This window comes from Parus major, chromosome 2 (genome assembly GCF_001522545.3).
Source record: "Parus major isolate Abel chromosome 2, Parus_major1.1, whole genome shotgun sequence".
NCBI lineage: Eukaryota > Metazoa > Chordata > Aves > Passeriformes > Paridae > Parus > Parus major.
The window spans coordinates 55,231,614-55,252,797 of NC_031769.1; the positions used below are offsets into that span (position 1 = coordinate 55,231,614).

General features: G+C 37.1%; 1 protein-coding gene across 1 annotated transcript in view; it reads left to right on the forward strand.

Moving 5' to 3' along the window:
* The window catches only part of POU6F2 (POU class 6 homeobox 2), a 245,223-nt gene that overhangs the window by 206,490 nt on the left and 17,549 nt on the right, over positions 1–21,184 (forward strand). Inside the window, exon 6 of the mRNA XM_033512016.1 lies at positions 14,181–14,387. Within this exon, the coding sequence (XP_033367907.1) occupies positions 14,181–14,387 (207 nt within the window). The remainder of the gene's footprint in view (positions 1–14,180; positions 14,388–21,184) is intronic.

Genomic DNA, 21,184 nt, shown 5'->3' on the forward strand with positions numbered 1-21,184 from the left:
TATGACCTTTTCGGTCTTGCCTGCTGCACAGCAGTGTTTGTTCACTGTTTATTGGGTTTATATGAACTTTCTATCAAAATCATCCCCTTGGAAGGGAAGATATGTGATAAGGAGTTTCAATACTTGTGCTTTCTTTTTTTCTTTGTTATCTCTTGTGGCTTGCAGTAGAACCTGAATCATCATAAAATTGCACCAGAAGTTTGTGTTTTGTATGAGGAACTTCTTTAAAAGAAGAAAAAAAAAGACCATACCACTCTCTACCTGACTGTATCTTAAAAAAAAAGAAACAAAAAAAAGACAAAACAAAAACTCCCAACAACCCAAAAACCATGGTTATCATGGATAAGAACAAACTGTTCATCTCTTAAAAAAAAAAGGTGGTGTAACTTTTTAAGGTATAAACTCATCAACATAATTCTAAAGCATTATGGTCTTTGTTGTGAGAAATGATAAATCCTGTGGTCTCCCCCTAAAGAACATTAAAAAAACATTACTGACAGGAAATTGAAAAAGTAATATATGTCTGAATGAATATGACAACTTTTTTCTGATAGAGCAGATAGATAAATGTCACATACAAGTTTCAAAATACATTTAATTTTGCCACCACAATGGATATTCTCTTCATAAAATATATATGAATAAGGTTTGAATCATAAAACTTGACTGTGATAAACAAATGCATATTTGATAACTTTCTTTTTCTTTTTTCTTTTTTTTTGAGATGCTAATTCCTTTTTTGAGGTTATTTGTTGTTTACACTTCTTTACATTTTCATTTCTGAGTGAAGCAGCCTGGTTGACAAATCTTGTGCACATTTAGCCTGGATAAACTTTCTTTTTAATCTGAAAAACAGATTTTGGGTTTTGGGTTTTTTTTTTTTGTTTGTGGCAGGAGGGGATGGGATTTGTTTGGTTGGGTTTGGTTTTGTTGGTGTGGGGTGTTTCTTTTTGTTTCTTGGTTGATTTTTTTTGTTGCTGTTTTGATTTGGCTTGGTTTGTTTTTTTAGTGAGGTGATGGCAGGGAGGGGGAAATGAGGGGAGAAGAAGGTAACAGATGCACGAACTATTATCACAGAATCAGAGACCCACAAATATTGATATTGTTTCAAGGGCAGTTAATATATTAAATTATCTCTCAGAAATGAGAACAATTCCTTGACTTATAAATTTGAAAATGTGTGATTACCTGCCATTAAAATATTCCATATATGAATTATGCTATGACATTTTCACTTCGCTCATCTCTTCATTCTTCTGCTGTAATTCCCATATCCCAGGAAATCTTCTCCACTATTGCTCCAACAGTAAACAAGAAGTGCTTTTGGAGGTTTCGTATTACTGAGACTGAGCTGGTTTTTTTAAAGATGTATTACAAGAACATTTGTACCTACGATATGCATTTTGACAATATTTACAACTAAGTTTCATTTTACTATTGTTTTTTCCTCTGGTACACATCTGCTTTGTTCTCCTTATAGAAGATTCCAGCATTTTTTGTTCTGTTTAATATCTTGCTCTTTGGATTGTTAACAGGGAGGCTACTTAAATTAAGATAAATCTTGAATGAAGGAAGCAACCTCTGATGATCCTTACATTGTCATATGCTAAATATACCTGCAGTTAGATTCTCTGGTTCTTTTCAGCACTGAGTATAGTACATCACTCCATGAGGAACCTTCTTGTTTCATTTCAGTCTTTTCCACATTAAGGCTTTACATACCAGGAGAGAGAGGTTGAATTAGGCTAGTGGACTTGGCAGTGTTAGGTTTATGACTGGATTTGATGATCCTAAAAAGTCTTTTCCAAGCAGCACGATTCTGTGACTTTAAGCGTGGTTTGTGTAAGTGCTCTGAATGATCCTGTGGAGGAGCAGCTGAGGCTCCTACAAGAGGGTTGTAGCTGTAACTGTGAATGACGTCTTCTGAACTTGCTAAGGAGCTCTTTATTCAGTGAAAGTCATTGAGTTCCACTGACACCCCAGCTGCCATAGCTGCAAGAGTAATGTAAAAAACGATAGTTCTAGGAAAACATTTAAAATAAAGTGTAAGCATAAGGATCAGTTTTAGACTATCACTGCATTTTTTCCCCAGTTTTTGGTTATGGTTTTCAACATTTTACACCATGTTTAAAATGGCATTCATGTATTTTCCTTTTGTAAAAGAAGCATTTCTGTACTGATGCAAATAAAGTAGCACCCCCTTTGTTCTTCTCTCAGGATCCTGTAATCCAGTAAAAATTATCAGAAAGTGCAGCAATAGCATCCCACCTGAAAGTCTTGATAGCGTGCATCACAGTCTTCAGTCATCTTAACTAAGGAAATGTGAGACTGTTATGTAATATCACCATTTAATTCTTTGATGACAAATGGAATTGTTGTTATTTGTTGTCTATGGCACCCCCGTAATCATGAATGGAATACATAATCACACTGGAACACTGTGCTAAGGTCTTATTCTAACATATTAAAAAAATCAATGGCCTGCCCAAAATAACTGAAAATATAAAAAAAAGTAAAGGAGCCCCTCACCTTTGGTGCCCTGCAGATCATGGTTGAAAAGGAAATCCTTTAGGACTGCTACAGAGACAACATGCAAGAATAAAATGCTGTCTGTGATCTATCTTCCACAGAACAGGCCTCAGGGGTGTGGGCTCTGCCAACAGCAGAAGGGACATATAAAGTAGTTTGAATTCATATAAAAATACATAAACAAATTTCAGTTTGCCTGTCTGTACACATGTTGCTTCCACACAGTAGCAATGTAGGTGCTGAAGATGAGGTTACCTCAGGGCCACTGCTACTTTTAATATGAAAATCATAGTTACTTAACTCTTCCTTAAGCAGACCTATGGACCAGACCTGAATTAAAATGGTAATTAAGCTGCATGTTCTCCTCACAGGTTCATAAACACACTTTCTTGCAATGTCTTCCCTAAATCTGAGAATCATTTAGTTAGATTTAACTGTAATTTTTAAGTATTTGTTTCAGTAGGAGCATCTTGAATGTACAAAAATGAATTGGTAGCCCTGAGAATGGCTCAAATGGCCAGTGGAAAGGGAGCAATGACTGAATGCTGGATATTCCTCTCCAGACCCACAGGCAGCTACCCTCCTGAGTTAAGTGCCATAGCATCAGGAGAATGTTTTGTTCTGAGAGAGATGTTAAAACTAGTCATTTGTAGTAGATACTAAATATCTGTATTACAGAATTTGCTACTGTAATTCCTATAGAGTAGTGTCCAAAGTGGACAAATTTAAGCCAAGCTGCAAAATGTGAGCAGAGCATCTTTCTTTCCCTTCCTTCTGTCAGATCAGGTGAAGAACATTAATGATGCATTTGATAATATGCAATAATGTAGTCACTATGCTTTCAAGCATTGATGCACACTACTAATATTCAAGAAAACCAGATGAGTGTATTTTCACTTTCAACATAAAAATACCCTACTTTTTTTGATATCTTTTTTTCATCACTCTTAGGTAGCCTTACAAAAATTAATTAAGACTTAATTAGGAGTACTGGTGGGGAGGTAAAAAGTGTTTATATGGAGATATTACAGGTGATTGAATGCAAGCCTGGAATTTAACAAAGTTTTCTAAGGTAAAATGATTGGCAGAGCAGTGTGCTGAGCCAGGGACCACAGCAAATTTTGCAAGGTAAGAAGGACTAAGGTCTGGGTCATATTTGGTTGGCAAATTTTCAATTGTACTAAAAAGAGCAATCAGCTCTGTGATGAATGTGTGACAAAAGGAAGTTATATTTGATCTCAGGAAGGACTTTTATTCCTAGGCATTCTGATCTAGAAACTTGGGAGTCGTGACTATATTCTGTTCAAGAATTTACATGTAATCTAAGTTTTCCCACCTTCTTTCAGTGAAATTATTTTTTCCCACAAAATTATGGTGTATTATAGCAAAATTCCAGGTTATAGGCTGGAATATTGTTTTCTACAGTGATATCTACTATAGTAGGCAGATAATCCAGGATGGTTTGTTCCATCAGTCATGCTGTGACACACTGTGCCTTGTTCACAGGAGTCAGAAAGTTGTGGAAGAAATGGATGTCCTGCAAAACTGGAAAGTGTTTCAGCAGTACATTTGTGCACTAGTTCACGTTACTCATCTCAGCCTTGCCCTGAGCTTTCATACACTATCACAGTAAAAGTTACAACTCTTAATTAATAAGATCAACAGTTTTATATTTTATTTAGCTGAAGTCTAGGTGATCTAAAATTGTAGAAACATCACCTAAGTAAGGCATGACTTTACATTTAAACAAATGTCATCCTGTACAGGTGCTCTGTTGAAATAATGAATTGAGGAACAACTACCATCCACAGTCTGCATCTGTGCAGCAAGCTCAAGATTTATAACAGTATTTGGAGAAATGTGATTGTCTAACAACAATGCTGAGTATCACTGCTACTGATTGATTACAATATATATTAACCTTCTTGCAAAGAATTTTCGCTAAATCTGAAATGATGGAATGGATCAGCATGCACAATTAATTTCACCTTTAAGAATTACAGACTGAGAAACCTGGTGATCTCTGATAAATATTTTATATAGTGTAGGTAATTTAATAGTCAGAAGATGTGAGAGGATTATTCTAGAATACATTGATGGCCTAGAAAGTCTTTGACCTGTAATCTAATTAAAGAACTCTGGTCCTAAAGATTGCATCTGAAGATTATTTGATGGTTAGCGATTTCAGTCCAGTTTCTCATGGAGCACCTAAGAAAACATCCATTGGTATTCTAAACAAACAAGTCAAGGACAGAATGAAACATCATTAAGCTTTCAAAGTCATTTTCCCAAAATATACTTTTGTTTCTTCAGAAAATTTCATCAATGAAAATTAAAAAGAAATTTAAGTATTTGAAGTGGCCAAATTTAGCATACATTTTCAAGACCATAGTACTTCTAGTGGAATAATTTTTCAGGGATGGCATCACAGGATAAACCAGAGACAGTGGTGACCACTTGCTGAACTCTGTGAAGAGCATGCCATCTCCTTAACTGTCTATGCAAAACAAGTCGAAAGGAACAATCAATGGAAAGAAATAAAAGTATAATACCAGAAATAATCCAGAAATCATCCAGACACAGACCTTGCCAGTCATGTGCCACATCCCTTTTAAAAAAGTGTAAGACTACAATTTGAAAAATTAAACCCATACTACTTCAGTTAGAACTGTTTGGCAGTGGAGGACATTACCTTGTTCATATCTGTGCAAGGCTATGTCTCAATAGCAGCTCTTATTTAAAAACCACAGCATCACAGAGCAATTACTAAACCCTGCTCCTTACCTCTTGATGGCATCTCTGTAGGAGGCCAGTACAATGCAATTACAGGCAAAGTACAGCACCAAGTAGCAAAGGTAGTTCCAAGCAAGCTGATAATGTCACCATAGCATGGAAGCATTGGCACACATTGTGCTGGGCCTAGTTGGACTTGCTGAGAAATGGGAATTTGTTTCCCAAGCTATCCTTGAATGGCTCAGCATGGAACATATTACTAAGTAGGGATGCCTACATTTTCTTGTGCTGTGTGTCCAGAATCTTAGACTCTGAAGTGTCTGGAAACAAGTCCACTCTTTATGCTCTGAGAGTGAAGTAGCAGAAAATAATGTTATTGCTAAAAGGAGACAATCCTTGTTCTAAAGGAATCTATATCCAGTTTGTAATCTAAAGACACAAATTGATGTTTGGGTTAGCAGCTGCAGCCCAGATACAAAGCTTGAAAAGCTTGAGAATTTTTATTTCAGAGCAGGGAATTCTTGTCTCTAAGGTGTTTGATACTTAGTTGATATTGAAATCTTCATAAAAGCCAAACAGTGATACTTCTGTAGGTGGCTGTGAAAATTGCCACCTGCATGTAAAGAAATTAGGAGTGAATGGATATATACTAAGTATTTTCATTTTAATTAATTCTAGAAATTCACACTTCTGGCCCGGTTGCTCTCTGTTTAATTCCTGAGAAAATGAATACCATTACTTTTGGTTATCAAGAGGATTTGCCAACAAAACCCCAAAACCACACATACAGAAGTGTGTTTGCTTGTACACGCCCTACAAGGATCTGCACAGCAATCGGGAAAACTATTTGTGTCTTGGGAGACAAGCAGTAAAATGCTAAAAACAGTTAGTTGTGAATTCTTTTAGTGATTATCAAATATTATTAGAAATTCTGGCTGGTTTTTCATATCAAATATAGTATTGCCTGTCCTGTCATAACATATCTCAGATTTGTTGTCATAACACACAAAAATATTGCTAAAATATTTTATACTAGACATCTGTCAAATAATTTTAAATAATAAGAATTTTCATAAGAATCTCACTAGCTGATTTTCAGAAATACTTAGGACCTGCAAATCTAATTAAAATCTACAGCTGCTTTGCTCAACTTGGAGACCTCTAAGGTCCCCAATCATCTGCTCAGCTATGACCTCTAAGAGTCCTGATGCCTGATTTGATTCTTGTTTTCAAAAGCAAGTTAAATCTGATAAGCAGATTGCTTAAAAGGGACTTTTCAGCAGACACTCAACATAATTTATAGTCTGATAATTATATATAATTAGATTTTTCTAATGACAAAATGTTATATTTTTCAGAATGTTTGATAAAAAAGACATTCTTTTTTATGACAGTGCACATGCTTCTACTACCAGAATGTAATAGTATTTGCTTAAGAAAAATTTCACCCCATAATTCCTACAGTGGTGACAAATAAATTCCTGTATAGTTTGATGTTAATATACAAACATTATTTTCTAAAAGAAACCACACTGAGAAAATCAGGCAGAATGTTGGACTCAATGTTCCATTATGATGTTTATAAACAATAACCTATCCAATATGTTGAATGATATATGAACAGTACTTAACCTTGAAAATTACAATTCCTTACAAAAACTGGTGACCCAGGAGTACAATTTCATAAGTCCCTGTTCCAGTATCACTATTTGATGCCTTCTTCTCAAAGTAGAATTTTGTTGTGTCATCTTTTTGAGATGTCATTAGGAAATACAGTGCAGCAAAGGAAATTTGCAAGATTTGCTTTACATGAACTAACGCCAGTTCTAATTTTAAAGACACAGGCAACCTTGGTTTCATCCTGTATGAGGTTCAAGAATCATATTGTCATTAGTCCAAAGAACTACTTTCAGAAGAAGTCTGCAAATTGTATTCCTTGTACTCATTACTCCAGTTTTTCAGTGTTTGATTGGCCATGTTTGATTGGTTTGATTGGCAGCAGAATGCATATATGCAGTATGGTGCATATAAATAGCTGGGTTTATTGATATTGGTAGATAATAAATGATATTTATTTTTAAAAATATCTGTGTCTATGTGTTTATAATTTATGTAGATACTGTATATATATGCATATACATGCATGTGATTAAGAAAGGGGCAGCTTCACAGTGACTAAAGAATCCTATTCAGATTCACATTTGTATATCTTCTCCTCAGTCATTTTCTCCTTAGATTGTCTTCTTAAATAACATGCTGGTAAAGTGACCATGCAACATATCTCTGAACAGAAGCAGCTTCTGAATAAAGTTTGCAAAACTGTATAAAATCATAGAATGATTTGGCTTGGAGGAGACCTTAAAGATCATCTAGTTCCAACCCCTTGCCATGGGTAGAGACAGCTCTCACTAGACCAGGTGTCTCAAAGCCTCATCCAGCCTTGCCTTGAACATTTCCTGGGATGGGGTATCCCCAGATTCCCTGGGTGATCTGTTCTCACCACCCTCATAGTAAAAAATTTCTTCCTAACTTCCTTTCTTCTAATCTAAACCTCCCCTCCCCAGCCATTGTCCTGTCATGGATCCCTTGTCTTACATGCCCTTGTAATACAGTCCCTATCCAGTGTTTGGGGCCCCTTTATGTATTGGGAGGCTGCTGTAAATTCTCCCCAGAACATTCTCCTCTCCAGACTAACTGCCCCAGCTGTCTCAGCCTGCCTTCATAAGAGAGATGCTCCAGCCCTCTGATCACCTTTCTGGCCTCCTCTGGACCTGCAAGGTTCCTGTCTTTCTGGTGCTGAAGGCTACCAAGCTGGAGGCAGCACTCCATTGATGGGGACAGACTAGAGGGAGAAACCAATTCCCCCAAAAACTTCTAATACAGCTCAGGATGCAGTTGGCCTTCAGGGCTGCAAGAACATGTTGCCAGGTCTCATCCACCAACACCCTCATGTGTATATGTGTACATGGTGATTTGTCTCATTTTGGTGAGAAATTTTTCTGTTGCTTCTTTCACTTTTCCCCTGTTTTTCTGTTTTCTTTTTATGTTCTTTTGTTATTCAAAACTGAATAATTAACTTCCAATATTTAAAGAGCTGTAACATTGATCAAATTGAAGAGATGTTTATTTTGATGATATTACTAAAAATCTTTAATATTTCCTTTTTATAGTCAAAGACATTTTTCAGATTAAATGTCACCATTTGCTTTATGACAGCAAACTGGCTGACATAGTAGAAACAAACTAGTGTAGATGGTCTTTGATTTTACTTACACTTCAGAGCAGAAACAAAGACAGCTGTTGAACCATCCAATCGGCTACAGTTTGTAATATTCCTTTGGTTGTGCTGGGAAAACAATGAAGCAGGGCACCATCCCTGTTTCTGATGAGAGGAGAAGGAGAAGAACTTAATTTAAAAAAAAGTTATATTCTTCATTTTAGAATATCACGGTAACTTCACCTAATGTCAAGACACAAGGGGTTTATTAGAAGCCACAAGGAAAGACTCACTACTAGGAAATCATCTATTAGTCTGTCACAGAGTTATGCAAAATCTGGTTTTGTATCTGCAGAGCTGCAATGAGACATTTATCCCGAGAAGTTATGAGCAATTACTCAGCTTCTGTCCACAGTTTCAGCCTGTGTCCTACAACAAAGTAAACAAAGTAAACAAAGTAAACAAAGGCAATTAAATATGAAGAAAGGATAAGTATGGAATTTTTTTATGTTATTCTTTCTTCAGAATAATTTGTTCAAAGGATTAGATTTTTAAGAGAACATATGTTTCTATTTCATTTTTAAGAAGAAACCTTTACTGAGGATGTCTGAAATCTGTTTAAAGGTGCAATACTGACTAAATTTGAGCTAATCAGTGCTAGGACATTCCCCTGGCACTGGGGGTAATATTCACAGAAATTATTGATATACTGAGGATTTGGGATTTTCCCCCTCCGTGGTCAGCCCCATTATTTGGGATTTTACCTTTACTTTAATTGTGTGCTATTATTTCATGACAGATAAATTTGCAGTTTGCAGGACTATCTAGTCAAAGACCACCGGGCCCACACTTGGTATGAAGGTGCAGGTTGACAATTAATTTCCTGTGCAAGCCAAGCATTACAATTATATTGCAGAAGTCACCTTGGCAATGGTAGGTTCGAGTTGTAAGATCTGAGAGATCTGATGTCAGATATATTGAAATCCTAGGGTACTAAAATCACACTAATAGATAAATCAATAGAAAATATTCAGATACTGTTAAAAAAATCACCCCAAATTTCTTTTGAAATTAGAAACAAATAACTGACTTTTAAAATTTAGTTAATAATGGGAAGCAGAAAAATGCTAAATTAATTTCTGTAAAAACTGCTCTCTGAGCAGCTTGATACAATTGATGTATCTAGTAATCCATGAACAAAAAAGAAAAAAAACATACTGAATACTTGAAGTGATAATCTGATTCCACCAAGGACTCTGGAAACACCCTGTCACTTGAAGAGGGCCAGAATTGCAGTCTTTGTGATTAGTAGAAGAGGATGAAAACCCTGTCTCTAAAAAGAAAAAAAAGTTGAAGTCTGAATTTACTTAAAATATCTTGGTAAAGTTCCCACTTGCACTGCATTTTGTACCTATATGAGGAACCTGTACCTCAGAAAGATACAGGTGTAATTTATTTTAATCGACAATTCTATAGAGATTACTGTGCCTGACTCCCTTAGAGAAGCACTGACAAGGGGATCCCTTGGTTTTACCCTTGGGTTTTAAAACTCTCTGCTGTTTTGCATATGACACCTGTTTTGCAGCCCCTTTGTGAACAGTGCTTGCTTTCAATTGTATGGTGTATAAAAGGAATTGTAAACACAAAAAACTCCAAACTTTTTTAATTATATTTTTGTAGCATAAGAACTTTCAGAAATGTAGGGGTTTTTTTTCCTTCAAGAATGTCTTTGACAAGCAGGACTGTTTACACATTTGAGTCCAAGCACTGACAGAGTAAGGAGCCTGTTCTGCTTTGTCTCAGAGAAGACATAGCAGTGTGGATGTCTCACCGTGGAAGTGTTCAAGGCCAGGCTGGATGGGGCTTTAAGCAACGTGGTCTAGTGAAATACATCACTGCCCATGGCTGGGGAATTGAACTAGACGGTCTTTAAGAGGCCCTTTCCAACTCAAACCATTCTGTGTGACTCTGTAAGTGTCTTGTGGGATGAGTCCCTGTCACATGTTACTCCTGAACCGTCTTTGAATATAATCTGAAGTAGCAGCATTTCCTAGAAAGGAGCAATGCCTCCCGACTAGGGAAATCACTGGCAATTAAATAGTCTGTACTGTGGCACGCCACTGCCTCAAGCCTGTGGCATGGCCTTGTTTTATTTCTTGACAAAATTCAAATGTATCAAAACCATAAATTGTCTTCAACTTCTACAATAATTTAAGAGGACAGATTAGCAAGGCCCAGGGTGAAATTTCATACCAAAATTGGAAGGAGGAGGGATGGGCTCAGCATCACATCAGTCACACAAGGTTTAAGGAAGGGATCCAGTTGTACTTCTTATGTGTGAATCAGTGAGCAATTAGGATATTTAGGGGAGGGTACTTAGACAAGGGAGAACTTGAAAGGGGAAACCTGAATCCAATTGTAGGCATCACAAAGATTCACACAATAATGAGTAGCCCTGTTGTTTAAGTAGAGACAAGTGGATATCTTTTTCTTAACCAGACAAGAATTTACTTTGGTAAGAAAATAAATAAAATCTTGTGAAACCCCAGTAAGTTTCTGTTTCCCATTAAGATTTACCCTTGGGTCCTACGGTAACACCCCTGAGGGCATTTTCTCATTTGCCCTTCTGGAGCACTTCTCCCATCTGTGTTTTTCCTGCTCCATTTCTGTCTGTGTGCATGTACAGCACGCCATGTACAGTATGGTCTGTGACACACATTAATTCATATAGATAGCCTTCTGCTTCTGACCTTACAAACTGTCCACTTCAGCATTGTCATTCTATGAAATGTCCAACTGTAGTCCAAGAAATGCATTTTAAATGTGAATGCAAACATTTCTATTACTGATAACACCAACACAGCATTTTTTGCTTTGCTAGGATTAGGACCTTGATAGTTAAAGTTACATTGGAGTAATGACAGTCCAAGGTTGCGTCCTTTACAGACATGGCAAAGGAAGGGGAGGCCTTTGGTATGTCTCTGCTGATAAAATTAAGAAGGATTATTTCTTGTGTTTGGTGAGATTGTATTAAAAGTGAAAGAATATATTTGTTTCCCATAAACAAGTTAGGTCACAGAAAACTATTTACGTGTTGCACTGCATTGCAGTTGTATTTCATTCATGCTGAAAGTCTGATTTTAGAAAACAATTTGAAATCCGATAATGATGGAAATAGATGCCTCTCTCCTCAGTGAACAGCCATCTTCTCACATGAACAGGAGAGCAGTTGCCATTCAGCTAGGGACACCTTAAATAAAAGAAAAGAAAAGCATTGTGATCTGCAAAGAGAAACTCTCAGGAAATTTCAGCTTAGAAGGCTAACTCTGAATATGCTTCACCGTGCTTCGCTTTCATGCTCCGTAAAATGGGGGTAATAATTTTTATTGATCTGTCTACCTTTTATCAATGCATTAAGAACTTAAATTGTATCTTTACAGTCTTTTGGGCAGTCTTGATATATGCAGCTCTTACAGTACAGCTTAGTAGCTGGGCTTGCCATTTTTTCAGGTTCTCTCACAGGGGAGCTGTCCTGCTTTACTGTATGGTTTTCTGGTCTTCCCATCTAAGGGTTTCTAACTGGGCAAGTTTGGTAAATCAATGATGAGTTCAGCACCTACCACTTGTTACCTGATCTGCCACAGACAGCAAAGCATGCTCCTCTTGCTCCAGGAGTCAGTTTAGGTTGTCACCCAGCACTTCACGGTTGTGCCTACCTAGGGGCACATCACTGGGTGTGACTGCTGAAGGAGCAGTCACTCATTAGGACCCTGTCACTCCATGCAGTCATATCTTAGCCTAATAATGGGAGAGGGTGAGGAGAGCCACCTGCCCCTCCAGGTATGCCTGAATTACTTGGACATCTTTGCATGATGCTTTTTTAAGAATGGATTTTTTGGGGTTGTTGTATGTGACCTCAGGTGATTTCAGTAGGCAGAGGTCTTCACATATCCCTGTTACTCTTCACCATGCATTTCACACCTGCATTATTTTATACCTGTAACAAGAGATTTAGTGTTGTCCTACTTTTGTACTCACACAAAGCAACTTAGTGGTCTTCCCGAAAAGGTGACCGATGTTTTCACTAAACAGTTATTTTAGAGCTAATTTTACACTGTATTGAATGGGTTCCATTGATATAATATAAATTAATTGTTGAAATCAATAAGAATGTTATGTGTTTCACTTTATACATTTGTTTGGGGAACAAATTTGCTTTTGAGTTTCATTAGGAACACTTCAGCCTATTTTCATGAGGAAACTACTCTGTGTCTAGTGTTATGTATACTTCTCTTTCTCTTTCCATCCATTCAGCTCTCCCTACCTACTTAATGGCTTTGAATCATCTGATTAATTTCTATAAAATTTCTCAGAAACAAAGAGATCTAAAAAGATGACTAAGCTCCCAAATGGAATGAAAACCAGCAGACAGACTGTGGAAAACTACCCCGTTTCTATCTCCACCGAGGAAAAAGAAGGAAAACTCAGTCATAATCAACCCTCTTTCTCAGCAGCCCAATAGGTCAATATGTGGTCAGGTACACAGGACAATTGGGGTCATACCAGTGGGAGTCAAAATTGGCAATACAGTGTGGTGAATGCTGAGGATAAAGAGGAAGAAGCAAAGTTTCTGGAAAGGACAGACTGGAAGTCTTAAAATGGGGGTAGATGTTTCCAGGGAGGCTATGATAAAAAGAGAAGAGAAGGAGAAGGAAATAGAAATGTGCTATGTTTTTTTTATTTTTATTTTTCTCTTGCAACAATCCTGTGACTCCAGATTCATATGTTGCAGTTTGAAAAAAAAAAAAAGAAAAAGAAAAAGTTTGGGTTTAGGCCCAAGTTTCCTCAGAAGTTTATTCCAGATTCTCTAATACTTGTAAAAAGAATCTTGCAACAACATAACTTTTTCCAGCCTAGCAGCTTACTGACTGACAAGCTTTCTTTCGACATCTGTTTGACATCTCATCCTAATATTAGTTTTACAGGCGCATTCACATTTAGGAAATCACTGTATTCTCAAGTCTAAGATGTCACAAGTGTCTCTTTCTGCAACTGCTTGCCCCAGAAATGTTAGCTAATATATTTTATCTAACATCAGCCCTCCTGTTGTGTTGTACTTCATAGTTGTCATCCAAAACCAGCTGCATTTTTATGAATGTATCTTAATAAGGCATGCCCTGAAAGGTACCAGTACCCCTTCGTGTCTTCCTGAGATGACATGGGAATAATAGGTGGTCATCTAGAGTATCAGGTATCAGAAAATCAAGTAAATTACATAAGCCCCATTAGTAATATTATGTGGATGATGTAAAAAGCAAGATAAAAAGACTGATATTTTATCTGTTTCACTCAGTGTTAAAATGAATAGTGGAAACAGACCGTGATCCAAGGCCCAGAGTGGCCCAGCACTTTTTTCATACATGGCCCAGCATTTTTTTTCATACACTCTTAAATTACAGCAGATTTGCTGCAGATGACAGTGGACAGTGGTAAAATGTGCAGGTGATATGTGACATGGCAAATGAATTGGAAAGTCCTCATCACCCCAGTAAAGGAATGACTGTTTCCTACCCTCAGCCTGTCTTAACCAGTCTCTCTGTGCTTTTATCACCTAAGTTTGATTCAACATGCAGAATATAAGGAATTACGCGTGGCAAGTGTATGTGGCATGCCTGCATTCTCCCTGTGTTGTGTCTTCCAGATTATTGGAACAATCCCACTGATGCCTAATCCAGTCCCGTCCAGCCAGGCGGCAGGTGGAGCTCAGGGACTTCAGGTGCAGCCGATAACTCCACAGTTACTGACCAATGCCCAGGGCCAGATCATCGCCACTGTCATCGGCAACCAGATACTCCCAGTGATCAATACCCAGGGAATAACACTATCGCCGCTCAAACCAGGCCAGCAGGTAAATTGTCTGTAGCCTGAATGATTATCAAAGCAGACACAGAGAAATTTTCTGCTCCTCACGGGCACTCTCGTGGTCTCTCTAAAAACCCCCACTTCTTTACCATTTTTAATAATAAAAATTAGTTCTGTCCTGCATAGTGAATTACTGCATACTATATATGTAGTAATTAATAATGTCATATCATATAACTTACTTATAAATTCAAAGATTATCCATTTTTTTCTTTGTCTTTTCAAGGTCAGTATAGGACCAACTGAGATGTTTTCTGCAGTGAAAATGCAATAGGAATATGAGGCAGAGGAGACCCATCTGGCCCATCTGGTCTATAAAGTTCAGTTCCTTAGTTAGTGGTCACCTAGCAGACTGGGGCTTGAAATGATTTGGAACATGAAGGGAATTTTTTTTTTTTCCTCACTGGAAAATCAGATATGATTGTCTATAATTGCATAGACAGAAAGTATTCTGTGGAAATTATTACCCAGTGTAAGGTTGCAGATAGTTGACAGACTTAAGGGTGGATCCGGTGACCGCACTGAGATGCAAAAACACTTCTGTAGCTCTTCTTATAGCACTCTAGAGTCAAATCCATTAGTTTTGCCTACACCTGTAGAGCAAGGAATTGTAGGTCCACCTTTTTTCTCTGAAAGAGGGGAAGTTGAGGACAGAAAATGCATCAAATATGGTTACCAAAGAGATTCTCACAAAAATATCCCTCACTTAAATATTCAGCTTAGCATTCCTACTGCTACAATAGTAGTGCAGTAGTGCTATAGTTTGCCACTCCTGCTGACACCTCCAGCCACAAGGAGCAGCTTCTTGTATGGTGCTAAGTATCCCAGGCTACCTGAACTCCAAAATGATGATTTTTATTTTTATTTTTTTTTCCCCAAAATTTAAAAGTAGAGAGACAATGTATCTCTAACATCACTTTTTTGTTTGTTCTGAAAACATTTCACATCCCATTGGTTACCTGATTTTTTCCCATCCTATCCTCTGTAATATCTAGCATGGGCATTTTCCAAAGCACTTGTCATTTATCTAATTCTATTTTCTTTAATGGAAGTGTACTTGCACTACTAGCAAATGCTTTTGCAGTGGTTGCATATATACAGTTTCAAACAAAGCTGAATGGATCTGAGGGCAGGCTCCATGTTCTCCACCATGAGAAAGCCTGACAATGAAATATGAAACTCAGCAGTTCACATTTGGTTTCCTGGGGGTGTGTGGGATGGGTTTTGGGTTTTTTTGTTGTTGTTTTTGTTTTGGGTTTTTTTTATTCAGTCCCCTGAAGGGATTAGAATCTTTTCCTCCATTATGGGGGAAGCACTCAAAAATCATAGCAGCCCTGAGATCCCATTTGAAACACATGAAACATAAATTTATGTATTTAGACTTAAATAGGATGTAAATAGAAGGATAAAGGACCTGTATTATTGCCTGAGACATTCTCACATGCAGAGCAGCCCACCTTCTGGGTCCTGCATCAAAGCAACCTCTTCCAGGCAAAGTCTGCCAGTAGTGTCAGTGGGCAGAGAGGGCACAGAGGTGTAACAGATTCTGCACAGCTCATGGAACTGGTCTCACATCTAGAGACAAAATCTGAAAGCTGCAGCTTGCTGAATGAGCAGGGGTGCAAGGTGGAAAGCACTGCTTAGCCACATCATGCTGTCCCGTACTTGTTCACCCAACCTGTGTGCTCATGTGCAGGGATCAGCTGGCACAAATATCAGTCTGCAGAGAGCTGGTTATGTCCAAGAGCCAAAGATGGTATGCCCAGCAGTGCTATGGAGGTAGAAAATATGATTTTGCCAATATTGTTTTCACAGGGTTCAGCCTCTGCCTCTTTCATGGAGTGCTGAGGTCCCAGGGGTTGCAAGAAGGGCCACCAAATGACACAGTCTCCTTACCTTGAATCAGCCTTTCTTGAAAATTAATCAAGACAGTATTTTTGATTGGGGAGAGGAAAAAATGTGGTGCAAATACTATATGAAAAAATAGTACAGGTTATCGTTTTTATACGAAACACAGAAAATTATTTCTATGTATTTGTGCTCCCTCTACTGGCTCTTCTGGTTTTACTGAAAGAAATCAGAGATAATTTTGCCATGAATTTCAGTGGGAGCAAGAAAGTTGTATGAGAGCTAGATTCCTCATAGGAATAATGATGATGGACAGTGAAAAACAATTGAGCTAGTACTTACTGTACAAACTGTTTATCATTTGGAAAGTGAATACATTTGCTCAAAGTTTAAGGAGATCCTGTATTTATTTTATTGCCTGGGTAGATACTTAGACTAACTTAGTATTTGGCTAATAATAGCATATTAAGTCATAAAGTTTAAAATATCATTTCCAAAGGAGTGAGTGCTTGAAATCCGAGGGCTCAGCAGGAATTCAAAATGTTTTTGAAAATGGTGTCGCACAGCATTTGGTGTCTTCTAACTTGATGAAGGAAGTTTCAGCAGGGGAGAAGATTACAATATAAGTTTTGGGAAAGTTTTTAGTATGTCTTGAAGAAATAAATGCAGGAAATAAATAATGTAGTAAAATGTTCCAGTTAGGGATAATCCTAGTTTAACTTTCAACTTGTCACTTCCTCAGAAACTAAGTATGGCAGGAGAAAAAGAGCAATGATAGTGAGCTGCTGCTCGTTAGCTGAGTCACAGTAATTGAATCTTTGTAAACTGTTCCAGTTGCTAAGTAATGCATGCTAGTGCTTACTTTTTCCCTGATGACTGAAGACTTAAATGCTTCAGATTTTGTTAGTCAGCTTTACTTAGGTAGACTATATGTTTTATTTATTCATACAGCTTTTTCAGACTTGACAGAATAAAACCTCAATCTCTCCTAATGGAAATGAGTTCATAGAATACTCACATGCAGTGTAAAGCAATGTTTCTTTTTCTGCACTGTAAATAGGTTGCTTTTCAGTGTACACAAGCAAGTCTGATGTAGTCCTGTTCTTCCTGTATTAAAGTATAAATAGATGGTTTTGATTTATGTACTTTAAACTACCCACAGTAGAGATTGTTCCTCTTCAAATTACACCAAGTAGATAAAACTTCAAGTGTTCTACTATTTTCCAAGATTTTGCTAATCTGACGAGTATCTGTGCACACACCAAGAATTCTCCTAGAAGTTGCAATGGCTTTCTAAAGCAGGCAGCTGTTTGCACTCCTGTTTTATTCTGTATCTTTTTTATCTCTGTTCATAAACAAGTTTTTCTTTGCCTTTAATATTTTTTGCTGTTCATCCCCCAGCCATTTCCTCACTAATCTCTTCAAGATTTTTTGATCAGAACTGAATGCCATGGTCACAGGAAGGTTGCATTCCTGTTTTACATAACATGATATTATTTTCAGCATTATTTTCTTCTCTTATCTCAATACAGCCTAACATTCTGCTTTTTTCTATCTCTGTTCATGAAACAGTTTTACTTAATAAGCAGATGTATCCACCATAATGTATCTTTGTTTCCCTGATTATTATCATGTGTGTCACTAAAATGGTTCCTTTTGTTGTGAATCACTTTGCACTGATCCACTACCTGTCAAAATGCTCCCCTGGCATGCTCTAAACAGGATGTGTAAGTTTTTCATGGTATTCTGTACTAACTGAAGAAATTAATATGTTTGTCCTGCAGATTTACCATTATTCACCATATTTCCTTGCTGGTTGCAAAATCATTCAAAAATTTGTCATTAATCCTTTGTTTTCTACCAGTAGTCTCCTTTCTTGAAAAAGAAATAATAAAATTATTCTCTAATTTTACGTTTCTTGCTTTATAAGCTCTTTGTGTCCCATAATAGAAGACTACCTCGTAACTTTAACTTCTGCAGTTTCTCCATGCCTCTCAAGAGGAATTTTGTCAAAATGTAGATTGCATGGCTAAAGTCACATTGTTTTTGAGAACAGATGAATTTGTTGTAAAAACTTGTTTGCATTGCCGTTTATTATCAGATTTGAAAAATTTGTTTCAAAATGTTCTTTCATATCACTAACACAAACTTAACACCGGCACAGCTGAATTTGAACCATGAACTTATAAAAACATGAGTCTTATAAAATTTAGGAAAGTATTCACCTCACTTAAGTTAGTCATAGAGGAGTTAGGTATCTGGTGTAAGCTAGTTAACTGGATTTCTTGTATAGACATGGACAAGTACACATATGCATGCCCAGTGGAAAACTCAAGGTGTCAAAATAGAAAAAAAATTTGGATAGGTTGAATCTCTAATAGGTATTTTAACAAATACATTTTTTCCATTGACAGGAGACAGGGCTAGGGTAGCTACCTTAAGATTTTCAATTAATTCCAAGGCAAACAAAATTGACTGAGAAGAATCCAGCTGCCAATGATCACTGGGGTTCAAACACATTCTAGTCTATGAATTTCCTAAATAATCTTAAAAATAATTGGTGTTTTCATAACTATTTTCTAGCACATACAGAAGCAACTTCTGGACATTCTATTGTTCTCTGGTGTACAACATAAAGCAGGTTCCTGTCTCACTTTTGCCTGGCTCTTTCTTTCTACATACTAGATTCATTAAATCAGGACTGTAGTTCCAGTTGTCCTCAGTTTTCTTTCATCTACAATGCCTGACAGAATTTTTCATACTTCATCTTGTCTCAGAGCACGACCAGCTTTGGGCTTCTGTCAATTCTAACACAGTAAAATGAGCTACTAGGCAACATTTTCCTACATTTTCAGTTCCCCATCTTTGTTGTCATTGGCTATCATGCTCCAGATTAACTGTTGAAAAGACATAGATGTCTCTCAGATGGGTCTGTGGTGATTCTTGTACATCTGCTTGCCAAACTTCACGTTAGATGTTCTCTTTCTGCAGTCTCAACCTGCCACAAACACCCTACCATCTTGTTATCACAACTCCATGCAATCCCTTGTTATTCTCTCCCATTAAAATCTAACCAGCTCTCAATCATTTCCTCTCTGCAATGCTTCTATAGCTTTGATGCTGTCTTGTTTTATGAGAAATGCACTCTGCTTGCTCTGTTTCAATATAGTCGCTAAACTGTGTTGTCTCAATCTGACTTTGTTTTTCTTTTGCTTTTTATATGACTTGCAGTGATGAGGGTGACAATTGTTATTGCTTCTTTCTCTTTTCCTTTATCATCATTACTTCATAATTCCATTTCATCTGTGGATAAATTACTAGAATTTTGAAAGTCAAGATTACTAGACTATTTACTACTACAAGGAACTACATCAGACTTTTCATGCCACGGCATGACACTTGACTTGTAACTTCCATCTTTCCCTGACCAGTTTTCATTGTGGCATCAGCACTTGCAGGAGTAGGATATCCCAAGAACAGTCACTATAACTTCACTAAACCATTGGGAATAGGAAAATATCACTACATTACCTGTCATTCTAAGCAACTGAGGCACAGAAAGCATAAAATGCTGTTCACTATAGGAATATGAGGGTTACCTTTCAATTATGCACTTACACATTTAAAACTGTTACTATAATATTATTGTAATATTTGCATTAATAATTAACACTATTAAGTGATAAATCATTTATAATTAGTGATTAATGTATTGTCAATAATATTGTTGTTATATTGACATTATATCCTTCTTGATAGGGGTAAAAAAATTCCTTATGCACCTGGTTTGCATATAAAATTAAGTCTTCCGTAGAAGTTTGGCTATATTTCCGATCTCATTTAGGAAGATGAAAGACCTTCAGTTACAGCATGCTTTGGAAGTAGTTGTGATTCAATAGAGAGGCTTGAGAGAACTTCAGCAGATGCTGTCAAAGTCCTGCCCCCAGTTATTTCCACAGCACAGTCTTCATTTTGGGCGGAGTATGTGCACAGCCAGTGTGAACCTAAGGACTTTTCCTATGTTAGTTTCCAAATGTAGCTATTCTGTCAGTCTAAGCACTGTGTGCAGACACCTTTTATACTGTATGTACTATACTATATTGTACTATACTGGGAGAGAGGATGCTTAGTAAGTATCAAATACCTTTCATATTCAGATTCATATATGCAGTTACTTGAATTTATTTGAGTAGCCTAAATTAGGGTGATGGGGTACAGTATTTGTGAAATACTCTGGCACAGTTGACTCTAAAAGGGATTTGGCATGAAGGATGGGGATATGTGTATTAATTGTTCTTTCCATTTGGTAGAAGATTTAAGGAAACATCTTTGAAGCCCATACCTGCTCATGCAGCATGAGTAGGTTTAAAAACAGATTTCATCTGCCCTGGTGCTCTTAAATCATGCACTGTCCTCAGCATGTCATTACTCTTTCTCAAAATCAAATGTGTTTTAGGAAACATTTTAGGAAATGTATACAGAGCAGAGGACTCCATTTTCAAGAAAGATAGAAGCATGAAACACTTAAAGTACTACTGTAAGGCATTATCAGGGAATTTCTAAGTGTTTGGGAATGGTTTTTTATATCAAGATATTAATTTTTAGACCTTCCATGGACATTAGTCTTTACAAGAGCTAATGTCCATATTTCCCAGGATGAACTAGCTAACACTAAAAAACATTAAAAGTCTTTATTTATAACATAAGGGGGATTGCTTAAGATGTATTTCTGGCTCTTTGTACCACTCCTCTTAGTTTCATCTCTTCTGCCCTTTTTGTTGTACTTGTCTTTTTCACCTCTGTCTTCTCTAATTTGTTGTGTTTCCTCATCTCTCAGATTTTCTTTCCACTGAATCGTAGAAAAATAGGGCTGGAAAGAACCTGAAGAGGTCATGTAGTCCGTCTCCTCCCCCTAGGCAGGATCAGCTGTCCCTA